Source organism: Polyodon spathula, chromosome 7, assembly GCF_017654505.1.
Source record: "Polyodon spathula isolate WHYD16114869_AA chromosome 7, ASM1765450v1, whole genome shotgun sequence".
NCBI lineage: Eukaryota > Metazoa > Chordata > Actinopteri > Acipenseriformes > Polyodontidae > Polyodon > Polyodon spathula.
In genome coordinates, this window is record NC_054540.1 from 39371464 (window position 1) to 39396567 (window position 25104).

The 25104-nt window shown below is 40.3% G+C and overlaps 1 protein-coding gene across 1 annotated transcript in view; it reads right to left on the reverse strand.

Annotated features, from left to right (window-relative positions):
• kcnq1.2 (potassium voltage-gated channel, KQT-like subfamily, member 1.2) overlaps positions 1 to 25104 on the reverse strand; it is a 514204-nt gene that overhangs the window by 436926 nt on the left and 52174 nt on the right. Inside the window, exon 2 of the mRNA XM_041255488.1 lies at positions 18544 to 18634. Coding sequence (XP_041111422.1) covers positions 18544 to 18634 — 91 coding nt within the window. The remainder of the gene's footprint in view (positions 1 to 18543; positions 18635 to 25104) is intronic.

Genomic DNA, 25104 nt, shown 5'->3' on the forward strand with positions numbered 1-25104 from the left:
TTCTTTTTGTTTGTTTTTTTGCAAGGGTTTAGTTAACAGCCAAAACTGTTTATGCCAAACTTGTTAGAAAGTCCGTAACAAATGGTTGATTGTTATTGTCAATACAGTGTAGATATTACTAAAGACGGCCACTGTGCAGGTATCTCAAAGTCCACAAACAAAACTAAGTGTTAAAATAAATTAGTTCTGTATCGTATAAAACCTTAGATTACAAATGTAACCCTGGTTCCCTGAAAGAGAAGACGAACGACAATACTTTTGTGATATGCCTGCCACAGGTCAGGTATTTACTGAGCATTTTATGTCAGAGCTGCCAATAGGGCCCTCTGGGGAGTGACGTCCTCAGTCCCACCTACCGAGGGAATAAGTAGTCACTCCGCGGAGTAGCCCAGCTAGCACCGGTACAAATATGTCAAAGAGGCTCCTCTAAAGAGGGCCCATGATGTAGCCACTCCTCTGGTAGAGTGTGTGGCCTGCGCTAGTATATGCAGCCAAAACTGTGTCCACTATCCAGTACAAGTGGAAAGCCGTAACCACCTTTGGGAGGAAAGCAGGGTTTATGCGTACTAGGGATGCACCCAATCCAAGTTTTTGGGATTCGGCCAAATGGCGAATACCGAATCCATCTCAAAAGATTTGGCCGAATGCCAAACTGAATACTGAATCCTACAAAAATTGTCAAGAAAACTGAAGGAAACTGTTGAATGAAAAACAGACTGGCAGCTACTAACAAGGGACGTGCACAATCTATAATTTTGAGCCTTTTATTAATAATATTTTTTTATTAATGAATGGAAATATATCCCTGAATAAGATTTTAGTTTGAAACATACAACATTTAATGCTATCCCCCCTCCCCCCTCTTCCCTCACAACAGGAATGAAATAGGCTACAAAATAGTTTAAAAATTATTTAAATAAAACACAGCAGCAAAAGATTAACACTAGAAGCCCAGTGGCAGTCATTTTGGTGTTTTTTGGTTCTAAAATATAATTTTCTCCAGTTGTATAACACATATGAGGCTGTGCGTTCATATACCTTTCTGTCCTTATGTATTAAATATTCTCAACAAAGTATGAAATGCGGGAGTGTAGAAATAAAGGAAATAAATTGCATTATACCTAAAATCCCCGGGAGCAGTCACATTGATTGCCACACAGAAAACAATTGTATCGTGATTATACAGTATATAAATGGGTCTATGTAGCACAAGTGATTTAAAATATTATATGTTGTATTTAGGCATGGGGATCACTTCACGTGCATTAAAGAATTTAATAGTATGTGACACGGGGTTGAACAAATTAGTTCATGTGCTGGGATTCAAGTGAATAATTAATTAGTAAATAAATCCCGGCACAACAGTTTATATAGATGCACATTTTACTCACTCTGGGTTCAATGAGTGGAGAAAGGAGAAAATAAAAAGTAAGTAAGAAATAACAATTGCTACAGCATGCTGGAAGTACCAGCACGGTACTTGTTTAGTGTTCGTCCACTGTTTGTTTACTGTTTTGTTTGTCTATTTATTTTGGCCTAAAGTGCTGTGTGCTGTTCATAGCTAGCCTGTTCACAGAACCACACATGATCAAATAAGCAATCCAATCAAATCTAAGTTCAAGATTTTCTGTAGCCTGTGTAGTACTTATCATGGTAATATTTTTCTACATAATCCAGATTGTTTTGATATTTGTATTCACACATCCTCATAAAATCAGCTGTGAATGAAACTGAAAACATGTCATAGTTCTCTCTCGGCAGTGTGTCAGGAGAAACACGGTTGTCTGAGAATTTCATTTGCATAAACAGATCAATGTTCACTCCTGCAAGACATGAATAGCTGACATGGGAAGTGAAAACCAGCAGTGTTGTAACAATCAGGCTTGTGTTGAAAAAATGTCACCACACAGTACAGCAACTGTAAAGTTTGTGTTTATTTGAAGCACTATCATTTTGTAACCATTTAAAAGGTAAACAAATACTTTTGCCATGTAAATAACATAAGAACATGTTTCCAATGAGATGGGTTGTGTGTTTGGTGAGAGGAGGTAAAACCTATTTAAAAGAAACAAAAATAATAACAACTGCTACAACGTGCTAGAGAACCAGCAAGGTACCTGTTATGGTTTAGCGTTCATCCTAAACCCTGTTTGTAAGTGTCTATTCGTTTTGTTTGTCTCTATTTTGGCCTCAAGTGCTGTGTGCTGTTTTTTTGTTTAAATCTTTTATTTGTTTCATTCATTAAACATACTGAGTGCCGCAGCATCTCAGTTTCAACCCCAGTACTGCCTGTCTGCATGTGTGATTCTTTCTGGCCTGACGCCACCCCTACAGCTAGCCTGTCACACTTGGTGTCAGAACAGGGTCAACAGCGCCTTTAAAATGCAGGCCAGAAATGGTACTGTGGGTGATTAAAAAACCACAGGGCTGTTTGTTTAAAAAAAAAATGGGGAAAAAGCAGCAACAGCAGAGCAAAGGGAGAAAGGAGGAAGCAGGGCTGTGGTATTTCTCCTGTGGCACATCACCATGCACTGCTCCGTCCATGTGGAGGAGAGCACAGGCATCCACAGCCCAAGAGGGGGAAGACCAAGCATCCACAGCCCAGGTCTCCACTAGCGCAAGAGGGAGAATACCGGCTGGTTTTGCTTCCAACGCCGGGAGAGGAGCCATCGCTGCCACCTCCAGCGTCAGAGGGAGAGGAGCCAACGCTGTCTTCAGCACTAGGAGAGCCACACCAGTCCCCTGCAGGTTAGGGAGAGCCGCACCAGTCCCCTGCAACAGAGGGAGAGTCGCACCAATCCCCTGCAACAGAGTAAGAGCTGCACCAGTCCTATGCAACAGAGCGAGACTGCCCGCCGTTCCCACCTTCGCCGCCAGGAAACTACTTGCTGCTCTCGTCTCCACCGGACAGGGGGAGATTACCTGCTGCTCCCACCTACGCTGCCAGGAGACTGCCCCCTGCGTCCACCTTCGTCACCAGGAGACTATACACTGCTTCCACCTCCATTGCTTCCACCACCAGGAGGAGAGCAGCAGGAGCTGCCTCTGCCTCCGCCAACTCCACCGGCAGGAGGGGAGCAGCGGGAGCTGCTTCTGCCTCCACAGGCAGAAGCAGAGCTACCTCTGCCTCCACAGACAGGGTAGACTACCTGCTGCTCCCACCTTCATCACCAGGAGTCTACATGCTGCTTCCACCTCCACCACCAGGAGGAGAGCAGCAGGAGCTGCCTCTGCCAACTCCACCAGCAGGAGGGGAGCAGTGGGAGCTGTCTCTGCCTCCTCCATGTCCACTGGCAGGAGCAGAACAGCAGGACCTGCCTCTGCCTCCACCGGCAGGAGCAGAGCTACCTCTGCCTCGACCGCCGGAAGGAGAGCATCAGTAGCTGACTTTCCCACCACCACAAGAGGGAGACTGCCTGCAGCTTCCCCCTCTAAGTCTAGAGAAAGGAGCAGGATGTGATGCTGGCAGTTCTCAGCCGCCAATGCATAGTCTGATGTGGAGAGCATGGCGGAAAACAGCCCAAAGATGGCCATCCCCGCCACAGCCATTGCCAGAGTGGCCAACTCTAGCACCACGACTGGTCCTAAATCCATTATCTCCCAAGGATGCCTGCCTTGCTCTGCTCAGGGATGCCACAGCCGCTCTGCTCAGTTACAACATTAGCTGGCGGGAACAGTAGCCCGTTTCCCTCTGGCGGTGGAAGTAGAGGAAGCACCTACTGCTCTACCTCTGGCAGTGGAGGCGTTGGAGGCAGAGGTAGCTCCTGCTGCTCTCCTTCTGGCAGTGGAGGCTGTGGAGGCAGAGGTAGCTCCTTCCTTTGGGGCACTGGATGCATTGGCTCTCCCCTCACGGGGCTGGACGATTGTGTTCCGCCCTTCTGAGCTGATTTTACCAGTGCTTGCTAGTCTATTAACCATTGAAATTTTTTTGAAGCAAATTAACCCTCTGGTAGCCCCATGCACCACAGAGGTAACACAAAGGAAAACAAAGGATATAACTGCTTCTGCATCCAGCTCTCAAACAATATCACTGACATTTTCAGAGCTTTTTGAAATGTCATAATAATAAAATAATTACTTGGATCACATTATTGAGGAGTTTGGTGATAAAAAGAATGATCAAGAGAGGATTTATCAGTATGCACATCTATAAAGAGATATGTAAAAAATACAGCAAACAAGGGATGGGGCTTGGCTGGAGATGCACTACTGATGTCGTTTTGCCATGTAATGCCTATTAAACCTGTTTTACTCTGAAAAAAAATAAATAAACAGCGCGTGTGAAAATAAATTGGACCTGATGCGCCTGACAAGCACTAAATAACCACAGCACTAACGGTAGCAGATGAGGTGTATAAAAAATACAACAAACCGGTGGTGGGGCTTGGCTGGAGATGCATTACTGAGTGTCCTTTTGTGATTTAAAACCTGTTTTACTCTGAAAAAAATTAAATAAACAACACATATAAAATAAACAGCATGTGTGAAAATAAATTGGACCTGACATGCCTAATAGGCGCTGAATAAATAGACTGCAAATGGTTAAAGGAATTTCAATTTGACTTGATATTGTTAAAGTTTTCATACGTTTCAATACTGTCCTACAATTGCATGATACTGTGATCATTCAACTGTGTTATGTTGTGAGCTTTTAAAATGAAGAAATAGAAAATGCTTATCGTAAAAGTTTACTGCTACCTTAAAATTAAGGGCCAGGAAGAGGACAGCATCACAGCCCAGGCTGGTGGAAATCAAGAAGTAGACCCAGAGACCGAAGCTGCAAGTTTATTTGCTAGTGTGCCCTTTTAATAATAAATAATAAAACAACAAACAAAACCAAGGAACAACACAGGTACGGTGGCCAAAATAAACAGTTCAACAAAAACAATACAAACACTTTAAATGCCCTCTGGTTTCAGGCAGAGCTGCCTTTTTCAATAAAACACCCCTAATAACCAACACACCAACACACAATTCTTCTCGTCTCATCTTCTCCACCATTAACTCCAACACCAAAATTAACTCCAACACCAACATTAACTTCAACATTAACAGCCGTGATGTCCCTTTTTACACATGTGACCGGAGTCTCATTAATCATCACTTATTCAATGTACGATTCCTGCCATATTTCAAACAATATAAAAGATCTGCAGCTCTGGCTGGATGGGAGGAGTGTGTACAGGCAGAACAAATTGTGAGCTTTGAAAACTATTTCTACAGGATATAACAATTGCTACTTATACTGGTTTTGCAACCAGCACACTACTTGTTACTATTTGCGTTCCATGTTATTTTGTCACATGTGCCATTTATTTGGAGTGTTTTGTTTTGTGTTTAAATCTTTTTATTTGTAAATTAATCTTGAGATGTTTGCATTTTGATTTGAGAGAAATTAGAAGTATTTGTTCTGGCAATGAGGGCACAACGATTAACCCACAACAATAGAGGCACTACACTGCAGGGTCGCACAATAGAAAAGGTAATGTTGTTATTATTATTATCATTATTATTATTATTATTATGCCCCTCCATAGCATTCATGCTGCCACCAGTCATCGCAATCAGTAAATATAGGCTCTTACTATAAATTATAGATCAGTTATATGTTTGCTCTTTTATTAGTCGACCCTCCCAACTTCAGGATTCTGTTTTGGGTTTAAATTTCTCGACTTACACTCAAGCAAATATGGTAGCTATAAAAAAAAAGAGAGACAGGTTTCAAAAGCAAACTTTTTAACAGGGTTTTCAATATATTTATCAACATATAGATATTTAAATGAAGCAAAAAATATGTTTGTTTAACCGTTTACACTCAGCAATATAGTGCAACTGAGATATACTTAATCTGCTTTTTATCTACTGTTGTGTGTGTCTTTATGTAACAGCGTTACAAGCTAACTTCTATGTAGAAACTAAGCACATGCCAGTGACCCCACACTGCAAGCAAGGGTCTTAACTACTACGCAAATGCATTTGTGATTATAGAGCTTTTAACCTCATCTCATTCCACCAACAGGGGATAAAATCCATAACAGCAGGCACATCACACAACACTCCATTACATTCACAGCTGTGTGCGCAACCTGAAGTCATCTAAAACTGTTAGTATCCATGAGACAGGATGGATGTGAGTGGAGATGTCAGACCAGATGCAGGAAGCAAAACAAATAGGCAGTACTGCAGTTTTGCTTCCTGCACTTGGTCGAACACCCACCCCAAGTGCAGAGAGCTGCAGGCTTTTACGCAGGTGACCATCTCCCGATTAGCAACAAATTAATCACCTAATTACTCTGGGAGATGGCCACCTTTGCACAGGTTTTTTTAAATTATTAATGTGGATGGGCTTCCCATCCACGATGCAACGTAAATACAAAAACAAAACATACGACTACGCCATCAAAACAATAACATGGCTCTCGCTGTCATTTTTACATATAACAATAAAAAAAAAAAAAAAAAACATAAATACAAAATAACACAGGGGCGGAGGGGGAGACCCTGTCCTAAAAATAAATACAAAATCAAAACAATACAATGTCGTGGCAGATGGCACCTCGCTCGTCTTCCACATATAAAAACATTTTATAGCAGGGCTTTGCCCTGCCCCCTTTTTAATAATGTGCAGGGCTACAATCCAAAATTCAACTTCTATTTTAAAATGGTACAAAGACTACACAATGTTGATCAGTTTTTAAAATGTAAAAAGTATACATGTGTTCTGTAAACAATACTGACACAATCAGGTTTATAAAATTGTCACCCTTTACTTCAAGTTAATGTCGTGCAGGGTTATTTAGTGCCAGAAAAGGACCTCAGTCATTAACAGTTAAATAATGGTACAATATAGCATTTCTTGTTTAATATAACAGGCTATATTTAGTCTCTGAGGCATGGTCAAGACAAGAACTACTTTCCAAGCTGCAGTATTTTCAAAGACTCTGTTGTTGAGGATAATAAGAGACTCTGCATGTCAACAAACGCCTCAGTGTGGGTGGTCTGACCAAATATTACTCTTTCGCTAGCCCACTGTAAGATGTCAGTTGGTTTACCAACCCTAGTGTCATCCATTTAATCTATAAATTAAGACACAGCTGGGGGGAGAGATGGAGTCCAGTGACTTGTTAAACTCTGTAATGCACAAAAACAGTGACACAATGTAAAGGATATGTATTCTTCTTATTGTATGTTGTGGTATATTGTCACTGGCATCACATACTAATCTACAACAATTACTGGAATATGTTAGCCTTACCTAACACCTCAGGACTTCCTCCGATCCCATCACCAAGCAAATGTCTCTTTGCATCCAGGAGCTCTATACTGGATGGCAGCGGGCTACCAGATGACAATGCAAGCCTTGCAGGCTCCTCTTTGAGCTCACCGGTAGCCCTTCTGGTAGGGTCCACAAAAGTGGACAGTCCCAGATGATTTAGCTTCACTAACCCACAGGAGCACCAGAGCTAATGCAGTGCTCTGTGGAAGAAAGCAGCTTGGCACAGTCAGGACACGACCCTGAGCTCACCAGACTTTATGACTGACTCTGCACACCACATTGTTATGCCTTTATCAGTTGTCTCACTCGGAGCAATATTTATTATTTTTAGTTCTTCTATATGCTGTTATCCTGGTTAAAATATGGATAAATTATATAACCAGTTTCCCCAGAAGGAGACTTATGAAGGTATATAATAGCAAAGAATAAGCACCATTCCAGCATTGCATTGTAGAAGAGCAGCTTTCATCAGGTACAGTACATCAGCACTGAACCATAACAGTGCAAACTAGTTAAGTCGCCACATACAGTGGCTTGCGAAAGTATTGACCCCCCTTGGCATTTTTCCTATTTTGTTGCCTTACAACCTGGAATTAAAATAGATTTTTATTTGGATTTCATGTAATGGACATACACAAAATAGTCCAAATTGGTGAAGTGAAAAAATAACTTGTTTAAAAAAATTCTAAAAAATAAATAATGGAAAAGTGGTGCGTGCATATGTATTCACCCCCTTTGCTATTAAGCCTCTAAATAAGATCTGGTGCAACCAATTACCTTCAGAAGTCACATAATTAGTTAAATAAAGTCCACCTGTGTGCAATCTAAGTGTCACATGATCTGTCACATAATCTCAGTATATATACACCTGTTCTGAAAGGCCCCAGAGTCTGCACTAAGCAAAGGGCACCACCAAGCAAGCGGCACCATGAAGACCAAGGAGCTCTCCAAACAGGTCAGGGACAAAGTTGTACAGATCAGGGCGGGGTTATAAAAAAATATCCGAAACTTTGAACATCCCACGGAGCACCATTAAAGCCATTATTAAAAAATGGAAAGAATATGGCACCACAACAAACCTGGCAAGAGAGGGCCACCCACCAAAACTCACGGACCAGGCAAGGAGGGCATTAATCAAAGAGGCAACAAAGAGACCAAAGATAACCCTGAAGGAGCTGCAAAGCTCCACAGCGGAGATTGGAGTATCTGTCCATAGGACCACTTTAAGCCGTACACTCCACAGAGCTGGGCTTTACAGAAGAGTGGCCAGAAAAAAGCCATTGCTTAAAGAAAAAAATAAGCAAACACGTTTGGTGTTCGCCAAAAGGCATGTGGGAGACTCCCCAAACATATGGAAGAAGGTACTCTGGTCAGATGAGACTAAAATTGAGCTTTTTGGCCATCAAGGAAAACGCTATGTCTGGCGCAAACCCAACACCTCTCATCACCCCGAGAACACCATCCCCACAGTTAATCATGGTGCTGGCAGCATCATGCTGTGGGGATGTTTTTCATCGGCAGGGACTGGGAAACTGGTCAGAATTGAAGGAATGATGGATGGCGCTAAATACAGGGAAATTCTTGAGGGAAACCTGTTTCAGTCTTCCAGAGATTTGAGACTGGGACGGAGGTTCACCTTCCAGCAGGACAATGACCCTAAGCATACTGCTAAAGCAACACTCGAGTGGTTTAAGGGGAAACATTTAAGTGTCTTGGAATGGCCTAGTCAAAGCCCAGACCTCAATCCAACTGAGAATCTGTGGTATGACTTAAAGATCGCTGCACACCAGTAAAACCCATACAACTTGAAGGAGCTGGAGCAGTTTTGCATTGAAGAATGGGCAAAAATCCCAATGGCTAGATGTGCCAAGCTTATAGATACATACCCCAAGAGACTTGCAGCTGTAATTGCTGCAAAAGGTGGCTCTACAAAGTATTGACTTTGGGGGGGGGGGTGAATACTTATGCACACTCAAGTTTTCTGTTTTTTTGTCTTATTTCTTGTTTATTTCACAATAAAAAATATTTTGCATCTTCAAAGTGGTAGGCAAGTTATGTAAATCAAATGATACAAACCCCCAAAAAATCAATTTTAATTCCAGGTTGTAAGGCAACAAAATAGAAAAAATGCCAAGGGGGGTCAATACTTTCGCAAGCCACTGTAGAGTCTCTACAAAATGTGTGTTTATAACTTGTGTGTGCCAGCACATAAACATCAGATTGCTGTCTTAAATAAAGCAGAGTTCTGATCACATAGAGAATGGAGAGTTCAGAGTTCTGATCACATAGAGAATGGAGAGTGCAGAGTTCTGATCACATAGAGAATGGAGAGTGCAGAGTTCTGATCACATAGAGAATGGCGAATGGAGAGTTCTAATCACATAGAGAATGGAGAATGGAGAGTTCTGATCATATAGAAAATGAAGAGATCTGATCACATAGAGAATGGAGAATGGAGAGTTCTGATCACATAGAGAATGGTGAGTGCAGAGATGCATCTATTGATTGATTAATTATGCTAGCCATTAATTAAACATTCACTGCCAGATTATACTGCCCTGCTGTCCAATTTAGATTATCACGTAAATATTACTAGCACATGCATGTTTTCAGTTGTATTAAATTAATTGATTATTGACAGTTAGTACCAGTTCGATATTCGATTAGGAAATTAGTTGAACCTCTAGAGGCTGTTTATAATACTGAAATGTCTGTAACTGAAAATGTAGCATTTTTTTTCAGTGATTGAATATGTGTTACTGTATTAATAAAATGTTTACATCTTTAACACAAGGAATAATAACAAGAAAACTAAAAATAAGACAGGGTAGCTTTACTTGGGGAAAATCTTCATGTATTTTAGAGTTCTGTAAAGTTGACTGTTCAGTTCAGAAGAAGTATATTTATTGCATTCTGAATCTATCTTTTTATTTATGTTCTATCAAAAGGATGCTGGTTCATACTCCAGAGGGATTAAGAGAAGATTATTATTATTATTATTATTATTATTATTATTATTATTATTATTATTATTATTATTATTAGCAGAAAAGATGATTTACATCATTAATAAGATTAGGCTGATCATCCAGAGTGTTTCACAAAATCACACAATATTAAAAAGCTCCACCATATGTTTGCATACAAACTAGAAATATGGTTTTATATTCCAAATCCCCTCTACAGTCGAATAACTTGGACATTTTCCGAACACAACCCTTTAACAAATTGCTTTTTGGTTTATTTTGCCTCAATTCACCATTCAGCAACATTTCAGAAGGTACAGTACAATTGTTGCAATGATTATTGAAAAAAGTAATGTGAATTGGTAATTGAAAATTATCCCTCAATTTAAATGTAGAACTGCAAAACAAGAAACAATTAGACACATGTTTTGGCTTATGTTTAACAATGTTACCCAAGGCTGTCCAATTACGGTCCAGGAGGGCTATTCCACTTCAGCTTTAATGGGTAACAGGAAAGAACGACTTGAGAAGGAAGTTAATGTGGTTCAAATAAATAATTATGACTATGGTTGGAACAAAGAGCAGGAGGACGGTTTCCAATACCCATAGAACTTCAATATTATTCTTTTGAGTAAGGTGCAGGTGCATCTGGTTGAACTTGACATGTTTTTATAGTCTCAAGGTGTATGTGTTTGTATGTGTTTCCCGATGGTGTCAATGTGTATGTGTTTGTATGTGTTTATCTATGGTGTCAAGGTATATGTGTTTGTATGTGTTTCCTGATGGTGTCAAGGTGTATGTGTTTGTATGCGTTTCCCAATGGTGTCAAGGTGTATGTGTTTCCTGGTGGTGTCAAGGTGTATGTGTTTTGCCGGCTAGGAAGAAAGAGGGAGGTCAGGAGACCACCCCCAAGCAGCCGTTCTACTGCCGGGATTACTTTGGCCGGAGGAGCCGGCCCGTGTACGGTCAGCCTTGCCACTACAGCTGCTGGGGTGGGAGAAGGACCTCCTACCTTGGCCGCCACCATTGTTGACCCTGTTCCTGGGCCGGGACACAAGGGGGGGCATATGTGACGAGTGTCCCGCCCCTATATACATGTGTGCATTGTTTTATTATTATTGTTGTTGTTGTTATTAGTCGTAGTAGCAGTATTTGTAATGTATGTATTTATGCTTTGTGCGAACGGATGAAAGTCGTCCGATTTATTATCTGCTGGGTGAGACCAGCGAAAAGCCGGTCTCATAATATAGTCACATGAATGGGGTTAAAATCCCCATTCATAAAAACCTCATGCAGGAGGTGGCCATCCCCCGAGTTAATTCATTGATTAATTGTTACTAATTGGGAGATGGTCACCTTTATATAAGCCTACAGATGTCTACGTCGGGGGGAGTGTCAGAGGAGAGACGTAAGTCTGTAAAAGAGGATTAGAAACTAAGGAAACAATTGCTTTACGTGCTTTCTAAAAACCAGCACGATACTTGTTTGGTGCTGTTTATTTATTTGGCCAATGCGCCTTTTTGTTCGTGTTGGTTTTGTTTAAATCTTTAATTTCTGTTTATCATTTAATAAATATACTGAGTGCCATAGCTCAGTTTTCCCTCGCCAGTCCTTCTTTTGGAGTATGTGTTCTTCCAGGTCTGACGTCACCACTACAGCCATCCTTTTCACAGTGCCACATGTGTTTGTATGTGTTTCTCTATGGTGTCAAGGTGTATGTATTTGTATGTGTTTCTCTATGGTGTCAAGGTGTATGTATTTGTAAGTGATTCTCTATGGTGACAAGGTGTATGTGTTTGTATGTGTTTCTCGAAGTTGTCAAGGTGTATGTGTTTGTATGTGTTTCCCGATGGTGTCAAGGTGTATGAGTTTGTATGTGTTTCCGGCTGGTGTCAAGGTGTATGTGTTTGTATGTGTTTCTCTATTATGTCAAGGTGTATGTGTTTGTAAGTGTTTCTCTATGGTGACAAGGTGTATGTGTTTGTATGTGTTTCTCAATGTTGTCAAGGTGTATGTGTTTGTATGTGTTTCTCAATGGCGTCAAGGTGTACTCTAAACCTCCACAAACACCTCACAACTACACAAGACTACACAGGAACTGTAGTTAAAGTTTAAAGAGCATCTGGAGACATGTAGTTCAGGGAACATTGCATTTAAGATGCTCTCACAATATTGGTTAGGTGACAGTAGCTTCTGGAGTTCTCAGGGTTGGAACTTTGGCCACTCCTGGTGTAATCAGTGTAAGTGTTCTCTAATGTAAGACTACACATTCCATCTTTACCAGCATGGTATGAGGAGTCATGCTTCAGATGAGATGACATTAAAGATCCCACAGGACTATTTTATAGTAAAAGCCACACACCTACAGTCTGGTTTTATTCTAATAACACAAACAATTATATGTTTCCCCGGTTTTAGTTCATCAGGACTAATGTGCAATATGTCTTCCAAATCCTTTGTGTTGGCTTTGCTGGTAATGTGATAGTCTTTTAAGTAATAATATAGTAATATTTGTAATCATATTCCTATGATATTTTACAAGCCTTTTTAAAGATTTAATAAAGATCTGTGAAATGAATGTTTGTTTTTTTTTTTTTTTTTTATATCACCTTTATTAGAAAACCTGTTCTTTGCAATATTTATTAATATCACAAACATGCATAGACTTTTTATTTTCATATTTTGGTTTCATACCTATAACATACATGCAACTATGTATTAACAAGCAGACCACCCAATCTAAATGAAAGCATACCTTACTGATGTTTTTAGATTGTGTCCTAATACTCTACAATTATACCTTACATACATTTTAATAAAGTGTCCAGATCAGGGAAAACAAAACTGGAGCTTCATGAAAACTGAAATGCTTAGAATACATTCAGAGTATAGTAATTACAAGCTGTTAAATACAACTTTATAATATTCTCACAAACTGTTGCTGCCTATTACATATAGCCACTCTGCATCCCTGTGACAGAGAAAGAATGATTCTTGGTGATAAATCTCCCTCCCAACCTGTGAGGGCACTGTGTAAAGGGAACAGTGTGCCCTGGACTGGATGGAAAGACAATTCATTCCCAGGGATAGGTGGAAGTCGGCAATCTAGAAAGGCGAAAGAGCTACGGTACACTAAATCATCGACCGGAAGGAAAAACGATGTGGCAGCCGTGGTTTGGAGGAGCGGTTGCAATTGTTAACCAAAGGGTCATGATTGATGGTATATAAGGGGATGTTATGGTCTTTGTTATGGTTAATGCTAAACCGGTAGGAGACCGGTATTGTGAGTGTTTTGTTTGTTTTGTCATGTCTAAAAACTGTTTGTTTGTTGTTATTAGTCTGCTAACACAATTTGGAGCTGTCACTAAAGGCCAGCACCAAACCCAGACAACATTGCACTTGTGTCCCGAATAACTGCATTTTCACCACAAGCACTATAGCACTCACTGTGGACTTTGTGTTACGTGTTTGTGTTACGTGCAGGTGTTAAAATATCAGGACTATTATTTCACGGCCAAGCCGTGGATTAAACAGAGCAATACACAAACCATTGTGTATTGTCTGTTATCATTATTGTTTACTGTTTTATCATCAGACTTTGGATTACAAAAATAAACCTCCATTTCACCAGTACTTTGTTGTCTGTCATTGTCTTTAGCACTGCATCACCCCTACAACTGCACACTGCACAAAGAAACGTGGCAAACCAGGGTAACTATGGTAAATGCATAGTATAACTGTGGGAAAAGCATGGTAAAAGAACAAAAATACTATGGTAAATTTCATAAACGATAGTACTGATCATTAATTAATGGAGGGATATAATTTAGATTAAATAAGTAATTTAGCTTCCAGTTTGGCTGTGTTTAAGGTAAGAGGTAACATTGTCTTTTTAAGATGGTAATACTTCAGCCTAGTCCCTCATCCTCTTTATTCTATGATAAACAGATCCAGTGACCTTAACCTTCGTAGCTCAGTCCTTTGCCCTTGAATTAGTCTGGTTGCTCTTCGTTGCACTATTGTATTGTACTGTTACTCAAATTCTGTTTTCAGGATACCCTTTTTGTCTAATAACGTCACTAGGTGCTTTAAAGCACATAAGGAAAGCTTCCATCTGTCTCTGTTTAAAGAGGGGCTGCTTGTGCAGACAATGTGGCTTGCCGCCTCAGGAACTCACAGTTTAAGCTTGTAAGCCTGACTGTGCTGCAGTGAAAGGCACTGTGCCCACATGTCTAGCCAGTTTTTTCATGTTCTCAGTATACATTTATAAAACTATTTTAAAACCAGCACTTAACCCATTAGTTACATTGTAGTATTTAATTCAAAAGATAATTTCAGTGCAGAGGCCAAAAACAGCAAAAAAAGGAACCTGAAAATGAGTTGTGTGAACAACTGATCTCAGTATTATTGTTCCATGTGACAGGGAGGTTTATTATTACTATTGTGTTCATTGCTAGTGTATTCTCTCTACCTCTGGGATCTTTTTGTTCTTTATTTTCTTGGTAAACGTGTGTGAGTGAATGTGATATGAAAGGTGAATGAAAGAGTTATTTACCTTTACTTAGCATCTTTATGTTTTGAAAAAAATTGACGTTTTGTTCAATGTTTGGTTTGGTCTTTGTCTCCAGCCCTTCAAAATAGCTGCCTATATTTGCTTGCTGCCCAAGAAAGGCTTTAAAGGGGTTTGTCAGGGGACAAAAAATTAAACAAGGGATCATCCCTTTAAGACATAGTGCATTATGGGAAGAATTGCTCCCTCTATGAGGAGAGGACATTTTCAAAATGGTGGAAACAAGTTGGCAACTTCTGGACAAAATGTCTTCCTGTTATACTGGGTAATTTCAGTTTATTTGTTGCTGTTTTGTTGTTTTATTTTATTCTGCAAAAAGAATAAATGGTTCATTCGCATTCTAAAGATACCTCTGTGTTTGGACATAATTTGTGCAAGCCCAACCCAGTCACGGCCGGTACGGCAGGGATTGAGCCTTGGGTGTTGTTAAAAACACTATGACCAAGAAAGATGAGAAAATTTGCTTTTGAATTGATTTTCACAAGTTAAATTCGGTATCCAAATTTGATACTTACCCCCTGCCAAGGGCTGATGATCTTTCGGATCTATTAGGCAATACTAAATTAATAATCACATTGGACTTTACAAAAAGTTATTTATTGGCAGATCCCCCTGGAGCCAGAGTCATTCCATGTTTTCAATGCCCTCTGGGCCATAGAGACAAAAAGCATGGCTATATTCCATGCTTGCATGTGTTGCAAAGCGAAGCTTCCTTCAGAGGACAATCACCTCCTCTGCATCCGGTGCCTGGGCATGCAGCACGCCTCCTCTGCCCTTGGAGATGTGATGTTCTGTGATATTTGTGCAGTGTTCCATCCACAGGTCCTATTCAGGAAAGTCAATAAGTTTACGGGTGCAACATCCCCTGCTAGCTTGGCTGAGGAGGCTCGAACTTTTGCTCCAGCCCCGGCTCAGCCGACAACACCTGCCCCTGAGCTGACTCCACCGTTTCTGGTGGTCACCCAGGAGGTTTTGTAGTCAGACATTATTATGGCTGAGGAGGATCAGGATCTCTTGGGAAGGTGTCTCCCTCCATCAGGAGGAGGAGGAGGAGGAGGAGGGAAAGGTCCAGCAACTGACCTTTGGAACAGGTCCCAGCTCCGAGATAACCTCGGATGCTAAGCTTTCCCTTCTCCTAAGTTTGGTCACGGTGCTTATGGAGTGGGCCTCCAGGCTCCTCCAGGTACCTTGGATGGCAATGCACAAACATCCTCTATTCCCTGCCCCCAGCCCTTCCCAGTGTTCCCTGACTTCTTAGAAGAAATATGGTCCACTTGGGACCACCTGGCCTCGGCTCCGAGCATGCTAAAATGAGCAACCATGCTAGCTTCCTTAGAAGGAGCAGGGGCACTGGACTTGGCGGAATTCCCGCCAGTGGACTCGACCATCATGGCTCTGATGGGAGCCCCTCCTGTAGGAGGTCTATCTAAAGACCTTATATGCCCTAACGGTCAATACTAGGTAACAGAGACTCACTTAAAAACAATGAATCAGATGGTTCTAATCCACACTGCTTCACATGTCGACCTGAGGCACCACCTTCAGGCTTCTGCAACATCTAATAGCCAGTCCCACCCAAAATGATGGGAGGGTGCCGGACGTGGGATCCCTTTGCAACAGTGCTCCTGGAGGCAGTTCCAAATCCACCCCAGGCAGCTCTCGCAGTGTGCCCCGCCCCAGTCAGGCTCCTTGAGGCTTGTGGCCTCAGACCCAATCCATCACACAAGACAAGCTACAGTATTGACACACTTGCAACTCAGACAATTGGGTGCTCATCACCATACACACCGGGTATGCGCTTCAGTTCCGTGCAGGTCCTCCTGCCTTTTGCGGGATCACGATTACATCTGTAAGTGATCCTCTCCAGGTCTCAGCCCTCAAGCAGGAACTAGCAGCACTACTTCTCAGACAAGGCACCTCCCAAGAGGAGGGGTTCTACTCTACAATTTTTGGTGCCAAAGAAACATGGTGGCATTTTGCAAATCCTAGACCTGAGACACCTCAATGGTTATTGAGGAGTGGAGGTTCCAAATCACACACCATCACATTCTGCAGTCTGTCCACCCGGGCAACTAGTTTACTACTGTGGACTTAAAGAACGCATATTTTCATGTCCCTATTCGTCCCGCACACAGGAAATATCTCAGCTGCGCCTTTCAGGGAAGCATATTTGAGTTTTTTATGCTGTCATTCAGCCTCTCCTTAGCCCCCCATACATTATCAAAGTGTGTGGATGCCATCCTGGACCCCTTGTGGCTGCAAGGGACCAGGGTGTTGAACTACCTGGACTCGTTGATCTGTTGCCAGTCGCAGGAAGGAGCAGTGGCCCACACAGTGATTTTGACAGAGCATCTGTCGAGGCTGGGTCTCACCCTCAAATGATGCCAAAATACAATTAATTCTGTTGCAAAGTCAATTAATTCCAGTACAGTGCAAGCCTGCCTGTAGGATGACAGAGTGGTTGCCATTCAGAACTGTCTATCACTGCTTCAACAGGGATTGGTAGTACCACTGGTGTTGTGTCAAAAGTTGCTGGGTCTGATGGCCGCGGCCTCATGAGACCTCCAGCTGGGGTTACTCCATATGCGCCCGCTTCAGTCATGGCTCATTGCCTTCTGGCTACATCCCAAGCATGACAAACACCATAGACTGACTGTGTCTTATGTATGCTGGGAAGCTCTGCACTGGTGGAGACATGCCTCTCACATGCGCAAAGGTGTAAGGATGGGGTTAATCCACAGCCACCAGGTGGTTATGACAGACACATTTAACTCAGGTTGGGGTGCAGACTGGGCTGGTAGGGCTATTGGATAGCCCTGCATAAAAGTGCACTGGAAGTGTGAGCGGTTCACCTCACTCTCCAGCATTTCCTTCCGGTGTTCCAAGGGAAACATGTCCTTGTCCGAATGGACAACATGTCGGTATTGGCGTATATCAATTGCCAGGGAGGACTGAAATCCCCTGGGCTGCATCACATAGCTTTCCATCTATTGAACCTGCATTCCCTCTGGGCTGTTCATCATGCTTGAATTTTTGCTCCAGGAGTGGCATAAAGTCACCCAAAATCAATGTGAAAGACTGGTGGAGAGCATGCCAAGATGCATGAAAGCTGTGCTTGAAAGTCAGGGTTATTCCACCAAATATTGATTTCTGAACTCTTCCTAAGTTAAAACATTAATATTGTGTTGTTTAAAAATGAATCTGAACTTATTTTCTTTGCATTATTTGAGGTCTGACAACACTGCCTCTTTTTTGTTATTTTGACCAGTTGTCATTTTCTGCAAATAAATGCTCTAAATGACAATATTTTTATTTGGAATTTGGGAGTAATGTTGTCAGTAGTTTATAGAATAAAACAGAAAATGTTCATTTTACCCAAACACATACCTATAAATAGTAAAACCAGAGAAACTAATAATTTTGCAGTGGTCTCTTAATTTTTTCCAGAGCTGTATGCAACTAGAACTGAAGACCTACTCCTGAACTCAGTGAACTACATAGACTTATCAAAAAATGTAAAACACAATATTTGAGTAATACTACAATAAGAATCAATAATAATTGCATCATAAAAGAAAAATTTAAAAAAACTACAGCAACATTGAGCTTTATATTGATTCATAAGGTCCCATGGGTAGTCTGACAAGGATTGTGTCAGTCCTGAAGAGTCGAGATTTTGAGTAATCTGTCATCTGATAGCCCCAATAGCAATGCATATTTGTATCACTTACCATCCAAAAGAGGGTCCCACTTGCTAACTCTGCATACTGTTCTATTGTAGACAGCACGCTGAAGATCAGGCAGATGAGCACCATAAGGAACCTGCGAATGACAAAGAGTTACAGGGCTAGTCTGTCACAATAATAATAATAATAATAATAATAATAATAATAATAATAATAATAATGTGCCAAATTGAGATATACACTCATTAATACATACCATATTCTGAAATATTGAGTATGCAATATTTAAACTCGACACAGCAGACCACTCACCACTGCCTTCCGATTTCAGAAACACATTTAAAACAAAATGAATATATATCCTGCTGCTGATACAACCATTTTGCTTTTAAACAAGGTTGTTTAGTCCACATATCATCTAATGCTGGTTTACAATCTAGGGAAATTATGCCGGTTACCTACCATCAGTGAGAAAACAGCCTTAGAAATTATTGGTCAGCTTGTCTTGAAGACCTCAAAGCCAGAATAAGATAATTTCTTACAAAAAAAAAAAACTCAGAAGCCCCTCCCTCGAGTGCCAGTGCAGTGCAGTGTTTGGCTATTCCTTGAATCCTCCCTCGGATGTGGGAAATCTGTCTACTTTCAATTCACAAATGTCATTTCATCTCAAAATGTCTTACTATAAATGGCAATGTTCAATGTAATGTTTATGGCAAATAAAAAGTACAAAATATATTTACAATGAAACAGTCTTCAGGGACTATTTTTCTTCAGTGGAAGGTTACATAATATATTTCTTATTTTATTCCTTTAAAAAGCCAATTTGTTTAATGATTTAAAACAAAAAAATAGCCATTTTATAAGCGAAATTCCCACGACAGGGTGTGTGTTAAGACAATTATTATCGCACTTCCTAGGCGGTTGAAGGAACTTGACCTGCAGCCTCGTGCCTCACAATGCACACAGGATGTGCGGTAAGAATTGTCTTACCTCAACCATGTCGTGGGTTATTTCTTACATATTCTTTACAAAAAATGTCATTAATGCATTAGTTAGGGTTGATATTAAAACAACAAAAGTAGGAAATGCGATTTTATCCTTTTTTTTTTTAAACTTTTTTGGGGTTTTTGCCATTTTTTTATTTTTATTTTTTTAAATTTTTGCTCTTTTTCTTTATGTTTTGTGGGTTTCTTTAATTTGAGATACATGACTTCTGTAGTGATCCAGATATGGGGTTACTAAATAAAGTATCCCAGGGGTCAAAATTTGGGATTCTAACATAGCCCTGGATGAAAGCGGAGGTCGTGCAAAGTGTAGTTGTACTGCCTCCTGTGGGTTCCGAATGCATAAAGGAACAGCCAGACAGACAAACTTTCTTCTTTATATATTAAGATACACATGATCCATTTTTCTTCACCTATTCACACAAAGTGTTTAGCAATTTTAGCCCCACCCCACCATGTGCCAACGCTATGATTTAGAGACAGACTGCAGTTCAAAAAAATAACTTTTATTATAAATAAACACAAAAATGAAAGGGCACAAGGGTCAAAACAAAGCGATTTAAACACAAAAAGAAAGACAAAAAGCAAAACTTACAAAAATAACAATTTCCAGGCTGGGCAATGCCTTCACTGGATTTATCAAAATTCAAAAAAATCACAAAACAACCACAAACACCAACCTGCTTCCTCAGCTCCCTCTCCCTAAATGAGAAGCAGAGGCCTCCTTTTATGTCAGGTGGCTGGGCACTGATTGATCGTTAATTAACCTAATCAACCCCAGCCACCTGAACATAATAAACTTAGGCAGGTAGGGGAAATTAACCCCATCCCTGCCAATTTAAAAAGGGCAGAGCTTTTCTCTGCCACAATTATAATGAATTACAATTGAATATAAGTCATAGTTTTATTCAGCAATATCATATAAAGCATCTACACAACTGAAACATTGTATATAGACAGACATTTGAACAGAAATGTGTTTATATACAGACATATTATCTAAAGCGCAACCACAAAAACCGATAAATTAACTAAACAAATATTTGAAAATACATTTGTGTATATGCATTTATATAATGTACATATAAAACTGTACAACTGAAACGATGTAAATAAATATACACACATATTATAATCGAAATGACATGAATTTGAACAGATTGGGCTACAATTGTTTACAAAGTCTAAGTGCTGGCACAAATCACTCAGATCTTGCACTTTTTAAAATATGCAGTGCACTTACTATCCCTGCCCATTTGACACAGCTATCAATAGTAACCCAAGCTCTGACATCAAACGCTCCACTGGCATACACTAGTACAATGAAAGCTTCTAATTCCTCCAAGGGCATTGACCAAGAATCATCTGGTCATTGTTGGTGGGTTTCTACTTCAATGCAACGTTGTATGTGATGAAGCATATGTATGACAATAAATAGGTGAAAAGCACTCAATGCACTCTCATCAGTGTTGTGTTTTGCATATGCCATGGGCCCTGATAGTTCTCTCACAATATTGTGTTCACCCCTTCTACCTGCAGCTTCAACACCTGGATTTATAGTTTTCCAAACAGTGCCATCATTACCAGCCTCTTCAGTGCCAGGTGGTGCTAGTGCTACCGCTGGTGAAGCGGCTGCCTCAGGTGAAGTAGCGGCTGGATCAAGTGCAGGGGCTGATGCAGATGAAGTGGCTGGCTTCCTTGCAGGGTAATTAGTACATATATTTAGGAAAAGTCAAGAAAGCACAGCTCCGTATCTTAAACACACGCATGCAATTTAAATTTAAATTCCAAAAACGGTCCGCCTTAGTTGTTCTAAGTTCAAATTAGTCACCAAACATTTTACTCATAGGCATCAATTGTATTACAAATTAATGTTATCAAGTACAAAAGGTAGTATGAAAATATTTCATTACCACTTTCTAGTTTTCCATACTTTTCCGTTTTCCATACACGAAAAACGGTGACATTTAAAAATGTGACATTTTGAAATCCAACATGATTTAAACAATACTGTACAACTGTTATGGCTTCTGGTAGACTTTTGCAATATCATTTTGTAGTTTTATTTTGATTACATGATGTTAATAAAAACATCTAAATTATGTTAATCTAGGCGTTTTTTTACTTTCATTATTGTCTCATTCCAAATATATATGTCTCATTCCATTCCATATATATGTATTATATATATCTATATATATATATATATATATTATGTGTATATATATATACATACACACACACACACACACACACACACACACACATACACATATATATATATATATATATATATATATATATATATATATATATATATATATATACACACACACACACTGAACAAAAATATATTTTACTGAGTTATAGTTCATATAAGGAAATTAGTCAATTGAAATAAATTCATTAGGCCCTAATCTATGGATTTCACATGACTGGGAATACAGAGATGCATCTGTTGGTCACAGATTCCTTAAAAAATCAGTGCATCAGAAAACCAGTCAGTATCTGGTGTGACCACCATTTGCCTCATGCAGCATGACACATCTCCTTTGCATAAAGTTGATTAGGCTGTTGATTATGGCCTGTGGAATGTTGTCCCACTCCTCTTCAATGGCTGTGCGAAGTTGCTAGATATTGGTGGGAACTGGAACACGCTGTCGTACACGTCAATCCAGAGCATCCCAAACATGCTCCATGGGTGACATGTCTGGTGAGCATGCAGGTCATGGAAGAACGGGGACATTTTCAGCTTCCAGTAATTGTGTACAGATCCCTGCGACATGGAGCCGTGCATTATCATGCTGAAACATGAGGTGATGGCGGTTGATGAATGGCACGACAATGGGCCTCAGGATCTCGTCACAGTATCTCTGTGCATTCAAATTGCCATCGATAAAATGCAATTGTGTTTGTTGTCCGTAGCTTATGCCTGCCCATACCATAACCCCACCGCCACCATGGGGCACTCTGTTCACAACGTTGACATCAGCAAACCGCCCGCCCACACGTCGCCATACAGGCTGTCTGCCATCTTTCCGGTACAGTTGAAACTGGGATTCATCCGTGAAGAGCACACTTCTCCAGTGTGGTAGTGGCCACCTAAGGTGAGCATTTGCCGACTGAAGTCGGTTACGACATCGAACTGCAGTCAGGTCAAGACCCTGGTGAGGACAACAAGCACGTAGATGAGCTTTCCTGAGACGGTTACTGACAGTTTGTGCAGAAATTCTTCGGTTGTGCAAACCCACAGTTTCATCAGCTGTCCAGTTGATTGGTCCCAGATGATCTCGCAGGTGAAGAATTAGGATGTGGAGGTCCTAGGGTGGAGTGTTTACACGTGGTCTGCGGTTGTGAGGCCGGTTGGACATACTGCCAAATTCTCTAAAACGATGTGGGAGGCAGTTTATGGTAGAGAAATTAACATTCAATTATCTGGCAACAGCTCTGGTGGACATTCCTGCAGTCAGAATGCCAATTGCACGCTCCCTCAAAACTTGAGACATCTGTGGCATTGTGTTTTGTGACAAAACTGCACATTTTAGAGTGGCCTTTTATTGTCCCCAGTACAAGGTGCACCTGTGTAATGATTATGTTGTTTAATCAGCTTCTTGATATGCCACACCTGTCAGGTGGACAGATTATCTTGGCAAAGGAGAAATGCTCACTAACAGGGATGTAAACAAATTTGTGCACAAAATTTGAGAGAAATAAGCTTTTTGTGCATATGGAAAATTTCTGAGATCTTTAATTTCAGCTCATGAAACATGGGACCAACACTTTACATGTTGCATTTATATTTTTGTATATCATATATATATATATATATATATATATATATATATATAATATATCCTCTCACGGTTCGTTGCCCCTTTAAGAATAGAGCCAGGAAACAGAAATTGATTTTTTTCAGCGCTGACGCTCACTTTTAATAAACACAAAATCAAAAATTAAACAAAACAAACAAACACCTAGCTCCTTCTTGGAGCACTAACTATACAGTCAGGATTCCCTAACTACTATTCCGGACAGCTAAGCTGTTTACCGGTACCCAAACACAAAAAACACACAGTTGAACACGGTACCTTACTACGACTGCTCGGAACCAAAGCACACTTTCTGTTCCTTTCTCTCAGCAGCCCCAAACAAACTGACTGTCTCTCTTAAATACCCTACAGCTGGCTCTAATTTACAATTACCGCCAGGTGCAGGGGATTATCTAAACAATAAAACAATTAAACAATTAGCCCAATAACACCCAAATGTGCATTCTCACATGTTTTAGCAGGGAAGGATTTTCACCCCCTCCCTGCTATCTCACTATATATATATATATATATATATATATATATATATATATATATATATATATATATATAATAGTTATCTATCAAAAATTTCTTCCTTAACCATGAAAAAAAATATTTTTTTTTAAATTATATACTTTGATTATGGGACTAAAACCATAATACAAAAAATAAACAAAAACTAATAAATTATGTTAGTATAAAAGTATAATTTATATAAAAAACTAAGTTTTCACCAGTTTTCAAACCTCTACACTACAGACTGCAGCTTCATTATTAGCCAAGGATCCAGTGGCGGTTAATAGATGTTTTTGTAATGTTTTTTTTTTTTTTTCCAGTAGAGGGAGAACAGAGGAACAAAATGAGGATTGTCTTGTGTTTCTAACTCAATCAGAGGCAGATATCAGCAATTCAAATTTAAGGGAGGTACCTCATGCTGCTGCCCCAGGAAATGGCTGTTCACAATCTTTTTTTGCCAGAGTACATCTTTTTTTTGCAAAAGAAGATACTCCTGGTCAAACATCTAACTACAAGTGCTGTACTGAGCATGCTCAGAACCAAAATTTAAAATACCTATAACTGAGGAACAGAGTAATATTATTTCACAAAACCAGAAAAAGGCACTATTCTAGGCCAGTTCCCTTGTACCCTAAAATTGTCAAAAAACATTTCAAAACATTTTGGAGCTGGAGACCTGCAAAAATCTACAAAAACCTGCAAAAATCTGCAGAAAACACAGAATTTTTTTTTTTTTTCATTATCTGGATCTCAGAATCCGCATATCCGAGCAAAACAAAATGACCGTGACAGAGCAGGTTCCTTTGGTCAGGGTGGCTCTACAGTTCATTGCCAGGGTTGGGAAGTCGGTCAGTCTGGAAGGCGAGACTCTGTTGCAAGAACGTATTGACCAGGAAGGGAAACGACGAAGCAGCTGCAGATTGTAGATACAGCTGCACTCGTTTACCAAGGGGTCATGTGTGACGGCATAAAAGGGGCCGGAGAATTGCAATCTACTCCTTCGCTTGGTAAACTGGACTGACCGTGAGAGACCCAGAAAAACTTGTGTTTAAAATATATTCGTGAGTGTTTTGTTTGTTTGTGTCTGTTAGTAACTATTTGTGTTTGTAAACCACCAGACGGCTAGCTCGTATCTGTAGCTGTCACCTTGGGCCAGCACAAGCCGGAACAACATGGCACCGCAGTCACTATAAATAAATTGTTATCACCCACCACGAGCACTACTACACGCACCCAGACTGGTGACCATGGCTAGTATTATTGTGGGGTGGATA